The sequence below is a fragment of the Ascidia mentula genome, chromosome 2 (genome assembly GCF_947561715.1).
Source record: "Ascidia mentula chromosome 2, kaAscMent1.1, whole genome shotgun sequence".
Lineage (NCBI taxonomy): Eukaryota > Metazoa > Chordata > Ascidiacea > Phlebobranchia > Ascidiidae > Ascidia > Ascidia mentula.
Window position 1 is genome coordinate 1414600 of NC_138567.1, and position 12300 is coordinate 1426899.

Consider the following 12300-nt stretch of genomic DNA (forward strand, 5'->3'; position numbering starts at 1 on the left):
CAAACAAAGTTTGGTTGCGCGATTAAAGTTGAACATATTCATCATAACATCACTGACGAGAAATATTAACATTTCCACTTCACCATTAAATATTGTGCCTTTATATATCTTATTGTTAATCGTGAAGAGCCTTACTGCCCTAAACCTTTTAAGAAAGAATTAAAAACTCATAAAATCTACTTTATTTAATATTAAGTTGTTGTTGCTGCTAGAGTAAAGAAAGCCTATAGCTGAATATCAGGTAAAACTTCGGTTAATGAAAGTGTACGTTTAATTGTGCCAGAAGAACAGATTAAGCAAAAAATATACCTTTATTATCCTAAAACATACCTAAATTTATCTCAATAAAGTGAATGAGTCGGTTTTTAAAGTATTGTCTGCCTAAAACATGTTTACGGCACTTACCTATGCAGCTTCGAGAATCATCAACTTCCAATGCAATGATTAACTGAGAAACCTCACGAGTTTAGAATTCAATTTTGCTTTTTGCTGGGAAGTGAGATTGCCGCCGGCGAATGCACGCTGAATATTCGTCTCACGCGTGGTTTTAACATTGGAGTTTTCGCAAACACCTGCAAGCACTGCAGCAATATTAACTGACTCACAACTAGCCTTGTAACCATTTTGATGTCTTCGTTGTTTTTGAGATATTAAATCTGTTCAATACCTGGACTTGGTTTCGTACGTAATGACGTCAGTTCTTCAGCAGTTTTGCATAAAGTTAGATGGAACCTAATTGTTGTGAAAGTGTCGTGCTGCAGATGAGTTCTTTAATTTCTAGGCCAATTTTTAATTCCTGCTAGCAGACTAAAATCAAATCAAATCATTTTTATTTTGCACACAAACTTACTGCGCACATAAACGATAAACGTCAAACACAAAATGACATGGGCAACGATAAACCATGAAGGTTATCGAGTCAAACGCCCATGTGAAGGTGATTTCCTCACGGAGAATCACAGTCTGCCGTTGGATCGCAGCCAGTCGAACTGGGAAGTTCTGTGTTGCGAGCAGCCACATATGACGCGGCCAATCGGCCGTAATAAAAATATGACAAGGATTTGGCAAATGTTCCCCAGTGATTAGTGCAGTAATGCTACGAATAAAAAGCGTTTGTTTGAATCAAAAACACGAATATACAAATAAAATATCATGGCTTTCTTTATATAACGTCCCCTTACAATTTACACGTAAGCTTCGTTAATAGCAGCCGCTTTGCTCGGTGGTCCACCGTATCTATAATCATCAGAATATTCATCCGATCTCGATCCACAAGTTGAACAAATGGCGATTCCTCCTGATACAAGAGATAGAGCTCCACCAACCCAACCCAGGAACAAACTTTCACCGAATATCCACCTGAAAGCGATGACAGAGGTGAATTGTTGCGTGCTTTTTAAGTTAAAATAGAGACCTGCTAAAAACATCCACTTTACATTAAGAAAAACCACAGTAACTCCATAATATTGCTCTTACAAAAAATAACATCTGAAAGAAACTTTTCTTTTGAAATGAAATCCTTGCAGATCGGGCGTTTGACCGTTGTTGCCAATCGCGGTCGACCGTCTTTGCCTTAAGTTGGCTAAACATTTTTAATACATACCAACCGCGAGAGGACGCACGAGAGTCGCGTCAAAACTTACTGAGCGAGGAAAACTCGGCAACCAAATCAATGATGGGTTTTGTTTTAAAATTGAATCATGGCAGTTTTTCAACTTTAGCATTTGTGTGCTAAAATGAGTAATTTGAATAAAGGAGCAAAATTTTATACAACTAAGGCAGCGTTGCAAACTGCAGGTTCCAATTTGGGTTGGCTCGCGAATTGTAACTTGGCCTGGAAACATGGCCGCAGCCAAAATTCCCGTGGGCACGACCTCTATCGTTAAAAGAAGCAGCTCGAACACAAACGTTGCAATAAATAAAGGAGTTGTTTTATTCGTGTAATATCAATTTCGTTCCGTAACTCCGTAATTTCTTGTAATCAAGATATTTTTTTGTATACAACACTGGCCCGCGGGATAAATGCAGTTTAACTAAGGTTCACCTGGTGACTGAGTAGTTCTGCATCAGATAAGCAGTTGCTTGATAATAATCGGAGTAAACTTTGCTGGCGTACCAAGAAGCTGCGACCAACATCGCAATTCCGGCTCCAACTCCACATATTCCGGCGTACATGCGCGCTTTTCTCTGAAAATTCATTTATTTAAAAAACTCTGGATTATCCGAATATAACTCTTTGAAACAAATTGCCTCAGATTGAAGTTTTTTTGAAAAAACGTTTCCGCGTGCCTTATCATTTTTTTCAAATATCATCTAATTTAATGTATTCCCAAATTGATGAATTGTTGTTATTTTTGATAAATAAATAATTTCCTAACATAAGAAATAAATTCATGCTGATATTAGGACAATGCCTAAGTGCTAGATGCAGCCACAATTGAGGAACCAACCTTATTCGCATATAAAGCTTACCTTGATCACAGGTTCAAGACCGCTGGGACAGCATTTCATGCCGGCAATTATCATACCCAGGGATATCAAGGAAAGAAACAAGGATCCAATTCCAAAACCTCGGGCTGAAAGAAACAAATCAGGTTTCCTTATTAATATACCCGGATAGATTCGCCAGCAAGATGCAAATAGGTTCAAATTCTACTCAATGATTGTAACAAACAAATGTCAATTAAAAGTATTCGGAAACTGATATTATCAAAACGATACGACGCTGAGTACATAAACCGAAAAAAATCAGTCTGGCAGACAGCCCATAGGATGTTTAAAATCAGGAAAATATATTTCGCCCTGTAAAGGGCAACGATATCCTGCCGATGAAAACGAAAACATCAAACCGTAATCAAAAGCATTCGCCAAAGCCGATAAAATAAGAGGCAAGTTTCTGACTAACTCCGCATTCATCGAAATCAGATCGGTAACACCTCTGCACTCAATGCATTTATGAGCCATCAGTATTTGTGACAATTTGAAAAGCAGTAGTTTCAAAATGTTGTTGAGGCTGACACGGCATGGTGGCGGTCAACTAAGGACGGATGCGGTCAGTTGCTAGTCATCATCTCCAAGTGCAATCAGCTATAGTTTTATATGTGTCTATGCCATTTTAACGTTTGCTTGTAAGTAGTTCATTTACATTGCATTTTTTTGTGCAAAATAAACATGATTGGCTGATTGATGAGTGTTGGTTGCACATGGTTGCACATGGTTGCACATGGTTGCACATGGTTGCACATGGTTGCACAATCACAATGTTTGTTTGAGAGCCGCATACTCAATCAATGTGTTAAAAGTTTCAATATATCAGCATTGGCTTTCTTATCAAACTTATTTGATAATTTCGCTTATTTAGAATCCAATATATCTTTTTCTTTAGAAAGGGAATCTTCAAAACCAAATGCCTTTACTCACTAAACCATATTTGTGGTTAAAATAGAAAAGATATGTGTGGTTATCTATAAGCTGACCTCCTTGTAGTTCGAGAGGAAGGTTAATGAAGAACATATTGTAATCGTCACAATCCCAGTTGCCTGTAGAAAGGGCTTGACACTGAATCCAGAGACCTCTATGCTGTGGAAAGAAGTACAAGTTCGTTGAAAAAAACCTTTACAGCCTTAACCAAAGAGCGAAGTTTTTTATCATAAATTTTATTATAATTCCGGCCATGTATGTAAAGTTGTAAAAATGGTATTGGGTGATTGTTGAAAGGAACAAGCCTTCCACCATAGGGTGCTCAACTAACTGAAAGAATAACGTTTGCAAGCACATTTGAACGGGTTCCGTTTTCTTGTCTCGTAAATCTTTGCACGTTTATTAAAAACAACAAAGTTGGTTCCGTCAAAATATATTGTTAATGTTCCACTCTGTATTAAAGTGTACACACACAGTCATCAAATCTGAGGACTTACCCTCACTATGTCGTCCCTAGTGGTGTCTTCTGGAGTTTGTTTTGCCCAATATGGAGCAAACACTGCAGCACAGGAAAGAGCAAAACCAACCATTAAACCGATCCAGGCGATGTACTGCGCTGCGACTCCCATAACTCTTCGACTTTGTTTGAAAAAGACAAAGCAGAGAAAATGTAAAACTTAAATCCTATTATTTCTGCGAACATGGCGTATATCAAATATATAGAAAACATATTAAATATATAGGACACGACTAAACTATTGATTTAGCTTTTGCTTGGCCATTGTGTTTCAGTCGTAATTGTCACCACAAAGTGGCAGTTTTTGTCTGGTTGTTTTGGGGGCGAAAATGTGACAACAAGCAACAAAGTGCACGGATGAGACATTTTAGGTCATCCCAGCGGACCTGTCTGCAACTCACGTAATTATGTATCATGTTTCTAAAAATAAATCTTAAGATAAGTAGAACAAAATATTTAAACTGGTACAGACTTGCAAAGTGTTCTAAATCGTGAGGTTATGACGTTGGCCCGCCACAGAAAACAAACTTTTATTGTAAGCTTTTGTCTGACACAAAAACACATTTTCAAACTAACTTCAGTTGAGTTTAATCACTACTTCGTCTAGAAGAGTAAAGTCTGGGTAACTCGCCATATTTGGGATGGCATGTGACCAGTTTGGCTGTGTGATGATGATTACAATTACGTAAAATAAATTATGCTGGGTAGAGCGTGCGAGCTTTTCAAACCAATCTTTATTTGTCATAATAGAATTAAGGAAACCTCGTAGTAAAACATACAAAAACAGTTAAAAAAAATTGTAAGAAACATTTTTCTAAAAAAAAAATAATTTAGCCAAATTTATATCCTTAACTTTTAAAGAAGGCAATTTTCATCAAATCATCACAAAAACAGCAAAACAAACATTTTAGCAGTCCCTCTATCAGTTCTGTCTGAAACAAACTTTTATAATTCTCTCACAGTAATTCCCACTATCTGGGCGATGAAAACAGTTCACTCACTACACACTATATGCGCTTCTGCCTGACTGAAACTGGGTTATAAAACATTTATAACAGACGCTCAACGCACGATCTGCGCTGTGTTGGTCATAATCATTTATATTCCCACCAAAATATCGCGATAAAACGTATCCTGGCTTAACACGGGATAAAGCTGACGTGAAGGTTCTGGTTGGTTGCGAAATAACGTAGCCCCGGGCTACTGACAACAGATTACCTTCAGATTGCCCGCGTACCCTCTTCAAGTAATTAACTCGTCACGTGAGCAGGCAATGATTTAAAACAATAACAGTCGAAAATATTTGAACCTCGTTGCCACAAATCTCACGACTAAATATAAAAGAGCCATTACGACATACAAAGATGAATCCGGATACTTCAATTTCAATTTATGTTTTCTTTGTGCCAATTTAATGACCAAGCCCAGAATTGTACAGACTGGATTTCAACTCGTATTGCCTTCGGTTTTCGGTATCACAGTTATCAAGCACTTTATGAGTTTGTGATAGACTATACGTATTCAATAAATACATTTATTGTGGCCTTTCTTGGTGTTGAAAGTAAGTCGGGGCGGTTCAGAATGCACGACGTTCCGGTTGTTGGTGCCAATGTTATTGGACGGTGTTTAAAGTTTCAAACCTACTCGGACAGTACCTTTTGAAATGACATGCAAATGAAACTAGTCAGTAACACCACAGTGTATTTTCCAATCATTCCCATGTAGATATTTTTTTATTAAATAAATTTTAATACAATTTATTTTATTATTACCAAGTGATTTTCTGTCATGAAACATGCATTTGTGCGAATTCTACATTGTATTGACACCTGTTGCCAGAAAGCATTTTCTGATTGCCTACCTAACACTTCCCACCACATGCGAAGATAAACGGCTCGCGTAATCTGCCCTGTACGTGATGACGTCAGTGCTGTGCACCTTACCAATTGTCTGGCAGCTGCAGGTCTGCTCAATACTACATGCGGTAATTAGGGATTATGAAACGCATGATTAATCGTTACTAATATATGTAGCCTCTCCCACATAATGAATAAAGCACAGTTTTGGCTTAAACACACATTTACAAAAGACTATGGAGGTTTAATGGGTGAATACAAAGTACCAAAATCTTCAAATTCACTCGATTACACTGCCATAAAACTGGTTATACTGTTTGGTGCTGCGATTAATTACGTTGTGATTATTTTGTTAAAGACACAACAACTCTCTTCAACTGTTTCTTTCTTTGTATTTAGGCTTCGAAACCCAGCAACAACAAAACCTCAACGTCACACAATTTACTCCCGCCTTACAGCCTCTACCTGTTGTTACAAGGCAGCACTTGTTAGTACGTGCTGGTGCTAGGGGAAGGTAGTAGTAATGGTATAAGCCAAACGGGAGGGTGTTTTGTGTTTGGACAAGGCAGGAAATTGGCCGCTACGAGGCAAAAACACAGAATATAAAGTTATTGCCCCCCAAGTGGTTTTTGTAACTCAGGTTAAACAGAAAGACATGAGTTTCAATGTCTAATCTTATTGGGTGTTGTTACTTATTTTGACCGATCCCTCGTCTGAACTTTTCCCCATTTCGCAATTTGTATCGAGTATTGCGCTGATGTTGGCGATGGCGAAAATAAAACGAATTAAAAATTGAGATAGATGTTGCTACAAGTATGATGTAATTATACGTTGGCAGGCGAATTTAACTTTTAGCTCCAATGAGAAAATGACTTTCAAACCGAAGAGAAACGCCTATCACGTGATTTTTGTCTGACTGACGTAATGCATTTCACCACTATATGCTATTTCAAAGGCTTAAATACACGACAGTAGAAACATGTATACGTTGCAGTTGTTTTTTTTGCCAATCAATAAATAACGTTATGTCCAATGTTGTAGCTTAACGTATAAAACACCTTTACGGTGTGTTGTAATTATAAATTATGTACATGTTGTTGTTAATGTACATTATGACCTGAGGGTTAATGAGTCATATTGCGCAGTTAAACTTGTCTTTGTCGACTTTCTTTGTCGATGTCGACAAGAAAGATATTAAAGAACCACTGGTTTGGAATGTAGAAAATTAATTAAAAATATCTTCAAGCGAATCAACCAAGCGGAAACAGGGCACTCGTTTTTTTTTCAACATCAGTTATTTGAAACTTCGAAAAACGTAAAAAAGGTTGGTTACATACAACAGCTACATTTAATTTTAAACTCAGAACCAATTTAAATTTTTATTGTCAATATCTCCGCTTGTAAATCACGAGAACGTACTTAAAACCATCACGTTTCAAACTTGTCATTCTCGTGTTACGTTGCCGAGGGCAATTCGCGCAACTCGACCGCGTAATTGACTCGAAAACGTTCCTTTCCTCACGTTCAAGTTGAACTTTCTTCGTTTGAATTTTTGGACACAGTTTGTTGCACATAAACTCCCATTTCGACGAAGTACCAGCAATTTATCAAAAACCAAATGCAATATAGCGTTGATTTATGATGACGTATTTAGTCGACAAAATTGGCAAACTTGGACATTTGCTTTTATTTTTGTTTCAAATTGTGTTAACGCCACCACTTGATCCCAAACAAAACGTTTTATTGAAAGAACGTGACACAGAATGCTAATAGAAGTATACACCGCAGCAGACTCACGCTGGAAATTGTTTGGTGGTTTTCCAATAAAAACACTTTTACAATTGAAACAGGAGGGCCCACGAACATTGTGAACCAAGTTGGCGCCGATTGGAACATTTTATTGCGTTGTCGTGGAAACAACGAAACGATTGGTTGAAACGACAAAGCAGACTTCAGGGAAACGGCGCCACCTTACTACAAGCCGTTGTAACAAATACACTGCACAATTCACACTATGTAATTTAACGGGCAATCGGTGGAACGGCATTGTAGGCGCATACAAATAAGCAGGTACACATATGTAAGTGACAAGCGAGCGTTAAGAATGCAAGCTGATATAACAATTTTCAGGCTCTAATTAAGTGTTTAACATACGTACCGGCACATTAATAAACACATTCATCGGATCCGAATACGGATTACTCGAATAGAATACTTATTATTTAAATCTAAATATTGCCTGTTACAACAATCCGATTAACTTAAAATTGAGCAAAACAGAAGGTTGACCTCAAGTTTTACAAATATGTGTTTTTATATGAGCCAGAAATATTCCGACAGCTCGACAAAAAGTCCAACATTGGAGTAGCAAAGTACAAAACGATCAAATCCTTAAAAGCACCAAATAAAAGGGAACATAAAAAATACGTTTACGTTTCCAAACGACTGCACTACACATATTCCTGTCCGGACGATTTTTGTGGCCTGTAGACGTAATTTCCACGTCCGTCCTCATATGTATCATCACCACATCCCGTGCAAACTCCCAGTAACCCGGAAATTACCAGAAAAGTTCCACCAACCCAACCGAGGAAGAGGGCTTCCCCGAAGATGTACCTACGTCATAATTCAATTTTTCGTGTAAATCTTGTCACAAGGTTTTTTAATATTTTTGAATTGATAAGAAAAAGCATTCTTTTAAGAAAACTCCATCAAATTCCCATACAGCCGAGGTTTTGAGTGATTAAAACCTAAAAACAAATGTTGCTCGAGGAACAGCGGGAGAAGAAATACCTCGTGATAGAAAAGCTTCCCAACAATCTCTGCTGGGTCGCAAATTCATGCTCGATTCTGATGTCATTCGCGTACCAGGACACTGCGGCCACAACGAGAAGTCCGGCCAACAGGGCAAGAATTCCACCAATAAGTCGAATCCGTCTCTGAAAGCCAAGGAACAAAAAAAATGGAATCATTCAGAGCTTGGAGAATTTGAAAGCTGTCGAATTCGAGAAGGGTAAGAATCCTTTTGTTAAATTTAGTTCTAAAGTGTCAGAAAATAAGTTCGTGAAAAGATAAAATTGTCTGTGAAGGCATAAAAACACAACGAGAAGAGTTCATGATGTAATTATTTACGAAATGTTTATTGGAATCGGAAGCACCGTAATGAATTGATTTTGTTATTTGTGTAATTGTTGCAAAAGTTTTAATCGGAACCAACACTGTGACGTCTGTTTAACAACTAGAAAATTTATTTAAAAGCACATAGTCAAAATAAACATGAGTTTAAAACTATTTGCTGTGATTATTTTTTAGGTTTTTATCCTTGAAAACTTTTTTTACCCACCTTAGTTCCTCTGTCGTCACCCCCACAAGGAATCGAATCCATTCCAACAATAAGACAGGTAATAGCGAATAATCCAAACACGATCGAAGTGATTCCGAATCCCCGAGCTTCAAAAACAATAGTTTAATCGAATCGAATCGAATTATATGAAAGGGTGAGAGACTATGGTTATTTGAAAAAACGGTAAAAGATTTCTACTGGCAATTACGTAAGGATTTTAATCATAGGATTAAATACATAGGGAGCCTTGCAGGTATTTATGACCATCTTAACAAACAACGTAATACAGACCTAACAAGTACCCAATTATGTAAATCGCCGTAAATATGTTTCGGAGTGGGATAGGAAAAAAACGTTTTTTCTCATACATATATTGTGGGCTTGGCAGGACTTGCTTTACAACCTCAGTTAGCACTTTTTCTGTATTCTACGTCAACCAGTGTGACTTCACACTTTGAACTTTAGCATGGGAGTATCGATAATTTTTGTGGGATTTTCAAATTATAAGTTTGGGCGGCAAACGTTAAGCGCCCGTTCCATGTACGCTATAGCCCGAGGGGCGAGGTCGCATAATACATAACCACAAAGTTGTGTATCTCTCAACGCACCAGCCTGAAGTTCAACGGGCAAACCGAGGAAGAAACGGTTGAAGTCGTCGCAATCCCAGTTTCCAGTAGTGAAAGTTTGACACTTGATCCACAAACCTTCGTGCTGTTCGACAAAATGTTGGAGATTCGTTACTCGGTGATTTCGTATAAAAAGAATACAAACGTGGCAGTAAAACAAACATAACATCTAATGGACACATAACTGTTACGTCACAGTAAGCCGATTAAGAGAATATTGTCTAGGATGTCACGTTTACGAAGCAGCCAACTGGCGTTTTGCAGATTTTTTTTATGTTTTTTAGGATATATACACCATCCACAATACAGTAAGACATCACTTTAAGGTTGTGTGCCCAAGGGCCTTTTTTACAAGTATTATTTTAACTGAAAAATGGATAAACGTTTTTTCCAATTCGAAAAATCTTTCAAATAAACTTAATAACTTTTCAAAAGGTTACGAGGTCACTGATAGAATAGAAATCACACTCAAAATTTAACATAAACCTACCCTTATAATGCTATCAATGACGGAGTCTTCAGGGTCGTTCCTCTTCCAGTATGGAAGGGCGACACTTATGATGGTCATGAAAGTTCCAATCACCATCAACGAGATGGTCGCGACTTGGGCACCGGATCCCATTGTTACGTCGAATGTTTAAGTTTAGAGACAATCTTTAAATCGATACAAAATCCTATAAGACTGCAAAGTAAGTAAAATTTTTGTGCGGGAAAAGTCGAAAAAAATTGAACTTTATAAACTCTAGTGAGTGCGTATACATTAGGGTTGAATGCTTGCGCTGTTTCAACATACAAGCAAGTATAATTGTTGTTTCATAACGTTTCGTGCGTTGCGAAAATACCAGAATTAAATTTAGGATAAAGAACGGGATGAAAGCGACTTTTCACTCCTCAACATTGCAAACACAAAACCATCTTCACCACATGAATGGATGTATTCCACATTTTACAACCATGCTTTGTGAGGTCATAGACCGGTACTTTCATGTTGCGTATTACATCACAAACCTTTGACAGACATACGACTCCCACCACCTCTTGCAAAATTTCACGAGTTCTCATTTCATTTCACGAACTTTGCGGACTTTAGATTTTAGAGCTTATTACAGCCTACACATGCGTGTTTACAACGATATTTATTTGTATGCATGTGAACTCAAGGACCACATTTAACGCAATCACCTCTTCTTATTTTTCTTATTTTAAACCTTAACTTTTCGGATCTCTAACTGGATTAGACTTTCTGAAATCTTTGAAAACAAACCCAAGAGAAAATGTTCCTCTCACTAAACTTATTCAATAGACTTCCACCTTTCTGTCCGTATCTCACCGACGTTTGTCAGGAACCTTGTAAGAATGAATCCAGGTCTCCGCCCTTCCTTCTACAAAGTGCAAATGCAAGCAAATTACAGGTTGCGTTTAAACTAGGATGATGGAAATATGAATATACAGCCCCAGGCATCTCATAAGCTGGTTACGAGAAGCCAAAGTAAAAATAAACAGATCACATGATGATGATGACGGGTTCACTGATTCATTGAATGATCCCACGCTGTGAACTTGAAGTGGAATTTTTTTATATATTTTAAATAAATATCCAACACACATGATGTGATTAAAATTTAGGTCAAAACGAGTATTAAGGGCCTTTGGAACAAGGCGGTTACGATAAATTTAAAAAATCAAAAATCATTGCCATTAGCCCACTAAAAACAATGGATATTTATCATACCTAACTTGAAAACCACTTACGTTTTCTCTATATCCGAAAAAAGGAAATTTTATGAAAGTTTTCATACGTTTCTGCAACAATTTTGAACCATTATCTCAAACATAAACGCGCAGCGCATTCCACTAAAAACACGATGGGGTCATGGATTTTTTCTTATTCGGTTGAAGTCACCTGAAGTCGAATCAACGCAACAACTATTGTGTCTTGAATATAACCTTTCATACGCAGATTTTGCCTCAAATAATTCAAAAACACAAAGTTTACGTAAATTTATGCACTGCTGTAGTTGGTAATACACGAACCACTCCACCACTACAAATAAGTTAGTTCACTAAACGTTCTCCAGTACTAGATCAAACCGATGAAAGCCTCCTGCAAAACCAAACAAACAAACCTTGATATTTCGATCGAAACCATTCCAGCTACTAAATAAACTTTCACGAAAAACTAGTTCCCGCTTGCTATGGGGTCCAAAACGAGGCTGATTTACAAATGCGTATTATTATTACACCAAACTTTGGAAAAAAGACGTCTGTCTGCTTTCTGCAAATTACAACAAACGACTGCAAGCTGTTGTTCACGCTCAGCATATTTCGCAAGCTGCTTCCTCCGTCGTATGTTATGTATAATAGATAAGCTCCAGTGTGTGGCATAGGAGCACGCAGCCCAACTCGTTGCTCACAACTCTATGAACGCAACATGAGGTCTGGCAGAAAATCAGTGTACTCTGTTTTAATATTTCGCTTTACACTAAGCAGTGTTTAGGGCAGGTAATTTAACATTTTCTGCGCTTTACGATGGTTCGT

The 12300-nt window shown here is 37.6% G+C and overlaps 2 protein-coding genes across 3 annotated transcripts; both read right to left on the minus strand.

Annotated features, from left to right (window-relative positions):
• Positions 1 to 821: 821 nt before the first annotated feature.
• LOC145889239 (claudin-7-like) lies at positions 822 to 4912 on the minus strand. Of its 2 annotated transcripts, XM_082980142.1 has the most exons (6): positions 3918 to 4912; positions 3477 to 3579; positions 2473 to 2576; positions 2045 to 2187; positions 1182 to 1359; positions 822 to 1096 (listed from the first exon to the last, which is right to left on the minus strand). In XM_082980142.1, exons 1-5 carry the CDS (start codon positions 4047 to 4049, stop codon positions 1185 to 1187), a joined length of 657 nt encoding a protein of 218 aa, XP_082836268.1. In that variant the 5' UTR covers positions 4050 to 4912; the 3' UTR covers positions 822 to 1096; positions 1182 to 1184. The 2 variants fall into 2 exon arrangements, with proteins under 2 accessions (XP_082836268.1, XP_082836267.1); XM_082980141.1 differs by having other exon boundaries at positions 822 to 1359.
• Positions 4913 to 7470: 2558 nt separating this feature from the next.
• Positions 7471 to 10465, minus strand: LOC145889150 (claudin-7-like). Its single transcript, XM_082980031.1, has 5 exons — positions 10253 to 10465; positions 9745 to 9847; positions 9137 to 9243; positions 8587 to 8732; positions 7471 to 8409 (listed from the first exon to the last, which is right to left on the minus strand). Exons 1-5 carry the CDS (start codon positions 10382 to 10384, stop codon positions 8244 to 8246), a joined length of 654 nt encoding a protein of 217 aa, XP_082836157.1. The 5' UTR covers positions 10385 to 10465; the 3' UTR covers positions 7471 to 8243.
• Positions 10466 to 12300: the final 1835 nt, after the last annotated feature.

What these genes read in the sequence shown, in the direction of transcription:
- LOC145889239 (XM_082980142.1), bottom strand. Translation starts at nt 4,049, where the DNA reads ATGGGAGTCGCAGCGCAGTACATCGCCTGGATCGGTTTAATGGTTGGT. An exon ending in CTAGGGACGACATAGTGAGG is followed by an intron (nt 3,580 to 3,917) that starts GTAAGTCCTCAG and finishes TTCTTTCCACAG; the next exon opens with CATAGAGGTCTCTGGATTCA. An exon ending in TCCTCTCGAACTACAAGGAG is followed by an intron (nt 2,577 to 3,476) that starts GTCAGCTTATAG and finishes TGTTTCTTTCAG; the next exon opens with CCCGAGGTTTTGGAATTGGA.
- LOC145889150 (XM_082980031.1), bottom strand. Translation starts at nt 10,384, where the DNA reads ATGGGATCCGGTGCCCAAGTCGCGACCATCTCGTTGATGGTGATTGGA. An exon ending in GCCCGTTGAACTTCAGGCTG is followed by an intron (nt 9,244 to 9,744) that starts GTGCGTTGAGAG and finishes TTGTTTTTGAAG; the next exon opens with CTCGGGGATTCGGAATCACT. An exon ending in GTGACGACAGAGGAACTAAG is followed by an intron (nt 8,733 to 9,136) that starts GTGGGTAAAAAA and finishes CTTGGCTTTCAG; the next exon opens with AGACGGATTCGACTTATTGG.